This window comes from Carassius carassius, chromosome 29 (assembly GCF_963082965.1).
Source record: "Carassius carassius chromosome 29, fCarCar2.1, whole genome shotgun sequence".
Lineage (NCBI taxonomy): Eukaryota > Metazoa > Chordata > Actinopteri > Cypriniformes > Cyprinidae > Carassius > Carassius carassius.
In genome coordinates, this window is record NC_081783.1 from 1,785,910 (window position 1) to 1,793,714 (window position 7,805).

The 7,805-nt window shown below is 34.8% G+C and overlaps 1 protein-coding gene across 1 annotated transcript in view; it reads left to right on the top strand.

The window, feature by feature from the left end:
- The window catches only part of LOC132109383 (copper-transporting ATPase 1-like), a 32,026-nt gene extending 27,815 nt beyond the window's left edge, over positions 1-4,211 (top strand). The window contains exons 19-23 of the mRNA XM_059515403.1: positions 268-410; positions 499-702; positions 1,435-1,552; positions 2,411-2,513; positions 3,605-4,211. Coding sequence (XP_059371386.1) covers positions 268-410; positions 499-702; positions 1,435-1,552; positions 2,411-2,513; positions 3,605-3,878 — 842 coding nt within the window. The 3' untranslated portion in view covers positions 3,879-4,211. The remainder of the gene's footprint in view (positions 1-267; positions 411-498; positions 703-1,434; positions 1,553-2,410; positions 2,514-3,604) is intronic.
- The last annotated feature ends 3,594 nt before the right edge of the window (positions 4,212-7,805 follow it).

The following is a 7,805-nucleotide window of genomic DNA, read 5'->3' on the forward strand; positions in this document are numbered from 1 at the left end:
GTCCTTAGCAATGCATATCACTAATCAAAAATTAAGTTTTTATATATTTACAGTAGGACATTTCTAAAATATATTCATGGAACATTATCTGTACTTAATATCCTAATGATTTTTTGGTTTAAATGAAAAATCTATCATTTTGACCCATGCAATGTGTTGTTGGCTAAATATATCCCCCAGAGACTTGAGACTGCTTTTGTGCTTCAGGGTCACAAATGGAAGTTAAATAATTGCAACTGAAGCAATAGTGTGCGGTTTCCTTCTCAGATGAGCTTTGTGCAATGGTGGCCATCGCAGACACGGTGAAGCCTGAGGCCGAGCTGGCCGTCCAAACTCTCACAGCAATGGGGCTGGAGGTCGTGCTGATGACAGGAGACAACAGCAGAACCGCCCGAGCCATCGCCGCCCAGGTACAGCACCCTTTAACATCCCCTTCAGTGATAACTGTTGTCTTGGAGCGGTGATTGTGTAGCAGCTGATGTTGTGGGGTTTTTCCAGGTGGGCATCAGGAAGGTGTTTGCGGAAGTCTTGCCATCTCACAAGGTGGCGAAAGTGGAGCAGCTCCAGCTGGCAGGGAAACGCGTGGCGATGGTGGGCGACGGAGTGAACGACTCGCCGGCGCTGGCGATGGCTGATGTGGGCATCGCTATAGGCACGGGAACCGATGTAGCCATCGAGGCAGCCGACGTGGTGCTCATCAGGGTATGAAAATAAATCAATTTGATTACGTTCGTTTGGCTAACTGCTTGATTTTTACCGTACATTTCTGGCGTATAGACATTAACTTTGATAAGCAATTAGTAAATATAATGTAGAAACTTTTGTTTTTTTGCAAAGCTGCTTTGCATTGATTTGCATCGTGAAAACGGCTATACAAAAATAAACTTTTATTGAATTTAATGAATCAGTCAACTCACGATCTGATAATTTTAAAAAGCTGAGATTATACAGTCAATTAAAAGGTGTCCTTCAATTTGGCTGTTGCCGCACGTTTCTTTGTGCAATTGAAATATAACAAAACTAAGCTGACCTTTTAAAACAAACCTCAAATCTAATACGCAAGTTGCACAAATGAAAAAAAGAAAGATCTTCGTATAAACAAACTAAGGCTTTGTCTGTGCTCTTTCCATTTCAAATGAGAGGCAACCACTGCATTTTAATCACGATCCAAACAAACATGCAACATGAGCAGTCTTTAATCTAAATTAGATTCTATAATTACATTCGAATTTATAAGTATAAAATTTTGACTGTTTGAGATTTTTAAAAATGTATTTATTTCTTTATTTGCACAAAAGTAGCATTTTTAACCATTTGTAGGACTAGGAATTTTAACCCTAACTCAAAACTGTATGGTTTAGATTAACACAAATTTCGTGAGATGGCACTTTTTGATTTCATCAATTTGTATTTATTTATTTCTGTTCTAAACAGAATGATCTTCTCGATGTTGTTGGGAGTATCGACCTTTCTAAGAAGACCGTGGAAAGAATCAGAATCAACTTTGTATTTGCACTGATCTACAATCTTGTGGGGATTCCCATCGCTGCAGGTAAGAACAAATAAACCAAATATTTTATGTTTTTTATTATATCAGTATTATTGGCACTTTCCACAAACAGGTTCCAGAATAGAGCCTGAAATGCTTAAGATATGAAGCCAACTACTGGTGAGAGGGAAAAAAAGCATTTTGTAAAAACCTCCAGAAAGTATTTTCATTTTGAACAAATTATATTATAATAACTATATTTTCTTTTCATCCAATTGTTCGAAAGTTTGGGGTGTGTACTGTTTTTAATTATGTCTCTTCTGCTCATAAAGGCTGCATTAATTTGATTAAAAAAAAACAGTAAAACAGTTAAATAATATTACAATTTAAAATAGCTGTTTTCAGTGTGGATATATTTTTATAAAACATAATTTATTGTTGTATTTTCAGCAACATTACCCCAGTCTTCAGTGTCACATGATCTTCAGAAATCATTCTAATATGCCAATCTGCTGCTCAAGAAACATTTGATTATTATTAATGCTAAAACTGTTTATTTTTTGCTGAATAGAAAGTTCTAAGGAACAGCATTTATTTAAAATAGAATTTTGTTACATTATAAATATATCTATTTAATGTATCCATGCTTAAAAAAAAAAAAAGACTGAATTAATTTCCTCCCCAATGCTTAACAGTTCCTTTCCCAATAGAATAAAATAGTTGCAATAATGTTGCACAAGTGTTAGCTTGTAGCTTCTTTTCTTTGAAGGTCAGTATTATGTTGGATAATAATATATCAGTTAGGTCTCACAGCAAAAAGCATGGCATTTTTTGCATCTAATGCTTTAAAAAGTATTCGGACACTAATCTGAACATTTGTATTATTGCTGGAGTGTCATTATGGGATGCTGTTGTGTTCAGGTGTGTTTATGCCGGTGGGTTTGGTTCTTCAGCCCTGGATGGGCTCTGCTGCGATGGCTGCCTCCTCTGTGTCTGTAGTGCTGTCCTCTCTCTTACTCAAATGGTAAACCTCTCTGATCTTCACACAGTGCGATTTAATAAACATTTTTGCATGCTTTAGTAACAGGCTTTATTATTTTGGACTTTCTTTAGATATGTTTCTTGTATGCATATCTAATGCAGTTTCGCTTTGTAGTGTATTTTTAAGGTTCAATATCTTGAAGAGTAAATTAAACTAGAAAGTAATTGGTAATCTGATTACTTTTTTAATGCAGTAATCAGTAGGGCTGCCCCCTAGTAGTCGACTACTCATTAGCCGACAAGAAGAAGCTTGGCTTAGTTGCAGGAAAAAAAACAAATCCACTGGCGAAGACACGCAGTCTGTGACTAACAGATCGTTAACAGCTAGTCTTTAGTAATGCGGTACATTGGGCAGGACATCCAAACAATCGCCCATCATTCATCAACCTCAGTTATTGCTTATAATCTGTAAAGACTGTTTTTTTGTGTGCACTTACAATACTGTGCTTTTGTAAAATAATGCAAGCAGGATACGATTTCTGCCGTCTCGGTCTCTGTGAACTTGAGCCGGGGAAACTCCGTTTATATATCTTTGCCTTACAGAAATTAAAAAAAAATATACCTATAGAGAGTGAAATGTCTACTTTTTAAATGAACCAATTCAAATGGGAAACAAATATTTTCAGATTATGTAATCTACTGCGAAGATGACGAGTCAGTGTAAGTGTCTCAGACTACATCTCTGAACCTGAAAACAAAGAAAGCACCAGTTTATCAGTGAATTATCTTAATGTTAATGCAGTCTCCTTACTGTTAGACATAATCATTACTTCTGGTGTGCTGTGGCAAGCGTTACATCTGCGCTTAAGCACTTATTTGGCTATGTAGACAATTAAATGCTCATTTTAATGATTTAAGGGGTTTATTAATAAACGTGCGATTAGTCGACTAATGCTTCAAATAAATGACTACTATTCAACCAAAAAAAATCCTTAGTGGAGGGCAGCCATAGTATTTTACATTAAGTCATTTGTAGTGGATTATGTTTTTAAATCACTTACCAAACACTGGTCGTGATCATTTTAACCTATATTTCCCAACCCTAAATTTGACCCTCGTTTCCTGTTTCTGCAGCTACACTAAACCCAGTGCTGAGACACTGGAGAGACGCTTGGGCGAGGTGAAAAGACACAGCAGCCTGTCGGATGTTAGTGTTCACATCGGCATGGGAGAGCTACGCCGGCCCTCGCCCAAACTCAGTCTGCTCGACCGCTTTGTCAACTACAGCAGGGCCTCCATCAACTCACTGCGCTCCGACAAGCACTCGATGAACAGCATGGCCCTCAGTGAACCTGACAAACACTCTCTGCTGGTGGGAGATGCTCATTGCGAGGAGGAGATGGTCTAGGCTTTACCTCGGTGCCTGTAGACGAGGGGCGTCCCAATTCAGTCGCCTCAGGAGAGATTTGTCACTGTGATGCTGCATGGATCCGCTTACACAGCTTTGGCTGTCCGGCCGTTCAACAGGCTCTCCGTTTACATTACGAGTATTCTTGCTGGCCAATTTAAAGGGATAGTACACCCAAAAATTACAATTATGTAATTTAGTCACATTCAAGCACAGGTATTTTGCATGTGTTTGTAAGCAAACTGTTGCTAAATGCCAAGAAAAAAAAAATACTGTGGAAATAAATGGAAATCAGAAGCGTTTGGGTTACTAACATTTTCCTCTGTTTAGAAGCAACACTTATGGGTTTGAAACAACTTGAGGGTGAAAAAATTACAGGGTTTTCATTTTTGGATGCACTGTCCCTTTAAAAATGACAATCCTGGTAAGGAATATAAACTACAAAAAAAATACATATATATTTGTGAAAATAGCAATTTAAAAGTGATTTATTGTGTTTTATGATCATGATTAAGTGAATATTTATTACATCTTTTATTTATAGTATATTATATACTTCGTTGTGGGACATGAAGGAATGCGAAGGTTTCTTTTAAAGGTGAACAAATGAACTCTACTTTCATATTTTCCTCAAGTGCTAAGATGCAGTACATTCCAATGAAAGCAGCGATTGTGATGAGGTCACAAGTCAATGACCAAGAAAACGCTAAACCATTTTAAGTGTCTTTTAAGATTCAGCATACAGTATTCGTTTTATTGTTCAGCAACACTTGAGCTGCCTTTTCCACTTATAAATGTGCATTAGCTCAACTTTAGGAGATTTTAAATTTCGTTTTTTTTTTTATTATTATTATTATTTTTTTTATCTTCATCTGATTTCAAAACACAGTGGTTTGTGTGAACTCTGTGTGATTGAGCGCAGCACATTTGTATTCAGCCGTTTGTGCATTAATGCCCTTAACAGATACACAGATATTTAACATGTCACAGCACGACCGGAATCAGGTTACTGAAATGCATTGCTAATACATTCTAAGCTTTTGAAAATTATCCAAAATATATACATAAAAAAATTATCCGGCGAAAGTTTTGTTACTGTGTTATTTAAGGTCAATTAAGCGATGCAGTCTTCAAACAAGAACACTCATTAGTAAGTAATGATTAGTTGTTGCTTGTTTTTGCCAAATGTGTTCAAAGTGGAATGACAATGTAAACATCCTGGAATTGTGATTTATGCACTTGATTGTTTTACTAAATGTGGTCTGGGATGATTCTTATTGTAGTTTTGCATCTTATTCTTTCAATAAACAGACAGTTTTTAATAAGCCAGCGGGCATTCATTAACTTGTTTTTCGGTGTAAGAGAGGATTGATGATTTACATATAAATGTGCACTTGCTTGCATTGTTAAAAAAAAATAAAAAATCTGAATAGCGTTTTGCAAACTTTGTAATTTCTAAATTTCTGTAAAATTCAGAGGTGTGAACCATAGCTCACATAAAATTAAATAAGTTTTCTATTTGTCAACATTAAAAAAGAAAGTGAAATTTTGTTAAAAAAATTACTTCTGTGTGAACATTTTAAATATGAAGTTGGAAATCAATAATAATAAAAAAGTAAACGTTCACCTCTGATTTCTGATCAGGCAGAAATGATCAAATATTTTAATTTTTTTGTTATCAACATTAACTGCATTGAACATTTCACTACACCAGGGTTTCCCAAACTGCTTCCTGAAAGAGGGCTTTTTTTTAGGAAGGAAAATTTAAGAGAGGAAAAAATAATAAGGGTGAGTCTTTACATTATGAATAATTTGCTGCACTTTTGCAAATAGTATGTAGTCATGTAATCTATAAAAAGAAACTAATCTGATTATGACCACTTTAAAATGTGATGCAATCTAATTAAAAATCCTTAAAAAGACAATTTAGAAAACCTGGGATTTAATAATGGCGTCTACTATTGAAAAACTTTTTAAAACCATTTTGATTTGAGTTGTAGACACACCTTAAAACATATATTCATTACTCCAAGAAATATAAAAAATGCCTTCAGTGTGGCAAAGTACCTTGAGCACTTCTGACTTTATGCTCATTTTGTTTCTTGTACAGACAAAGGTCTTAAACAAAATTTTGGCCCAAGCCTGGCCCGTGTCTGACAGCTTATCAGAATTACTGACCCAAGGCTGCCCCTTCTCCCAAAACAGCTTATATACTACTGTTTCAGCTATTAAAAATAGTTACGTTTTGTATGTAATGGCAAAGTGATTTTATTTTGTTTCATTTTTTAAGTTAATTTCGAAAAACGTTTGGATCATTTTTTTTTTGTTCGTTAAATATGAGTTTTTGTTTTTTAAAGTAATGACCAAGCGGCCAGCGGCATACAGTACGCTGATCGTATGTTTGATCAATTTAGCCTTCTCAAATCATCACTAAAATAAAATCTATAGATATACTGAAACAATTCAAGCATATAACAATGTTTAAACATTAAACCTAGTAAATGTGCGCTATATCCAATAGTTTGTGTGGGACGCTTCAGGACATGGAGATGCCAGCATGATCACTTGCATGTTTTCAGTGGATACGGCGTCATTTTTGCTCATAAGGTAAGAGTAACTGTAAAGGGTCTACTTTTATTTTTGTTCACTCACAATATCAACAAAACGTTGTGCTTTTATAAAATAAAGAAAACAAACATGATGCGCTTTTTGCCGTCTGGTCTTGACTAGGATTGCTTTACAAAAATAAACCAAAACTCAACGAATACATGCCTCACAGACATGATAAATATATATATATAGAAAAATTGGTACATAATGAAATAAAACATATCGAAAACAAAAACTATTTTATTATAATCATAATCTGTATAGATGCATTTTTTTTAAAGGTGCGTCTAATGAGAATTTCTATGCTATTTTTATGCTTCAGCTCAGTGAAAAATCACAGCACCTATAAGTGTTAAGAACTTGAGTCATTTATCCATGTATATGGAATTTTTTTGTGACAACTTAAAATCAAACACACACATTAAACAGTATACTTGTTTAAAAGAGTTTGATTAGACGGAAGCTGATGAAGCTTGCCATGTTGGGGAAGTTGTAGTGAAATGTAAGGTTTTTCTTCAATCTTCAAATCAAAAATAGATTCAGATAATTAAAATCAATTAGGCTAATATCATTGCAACTTAATTGGTTTACAATAGAATATATGCACATGCATACTAAATTAAGAATTGCTGCAGAAATTTAGAAACATATTCGCTACATAAGGGACATCAGACATAAAGGGTCTGAATTAAATGAGTGCAAATTGTCACATGACCAGAACAGTTTATTTTCTGTGTGCACCATGAGAAGATGATGGCTGCAGCAAAGCTCCAAAATGCCAAAAGGCTAAAGTATGATGATAAAGCATTTCAAACCAGTTAAGTCCACACATCACAATTATACACATAATGACACAGAGATGATATATAAAACAGAGATCATAAAACAATATCAGAGATGCTCTTATCCTTAAAGCTTTGACAATATAATCTGAATCACTTTTATTTCCAACTGATGAATGACAACAAGGACAATCATGTCTTTAAGCTTTTATTGGGTCAGACTAAACAAACCTGAAGAAGTTTAACAGTTTAATAAAGGTAACCATTTGACAGCAATTTGAAAGGAGTGATTGGAAGCCATTCATTTTCAATAAAAGTTGGCAATTTGAAGAGATGCTGCTGCAAAATTCATTAAATTCGCACAATCTGTGTAGTGTCTATTAACTCACTGTCATGCATTGTTCAACACATTTCTTCTCCCTCTTCATATTTTGTTCATTTTCTCCACTGCTCTTAAGCCTCTAAAAAGTCCTCGTACAAACCGATCCTTTCTGAATTAGTTTTTATTTACTATGATCTTTTCTTTCATTTTAAG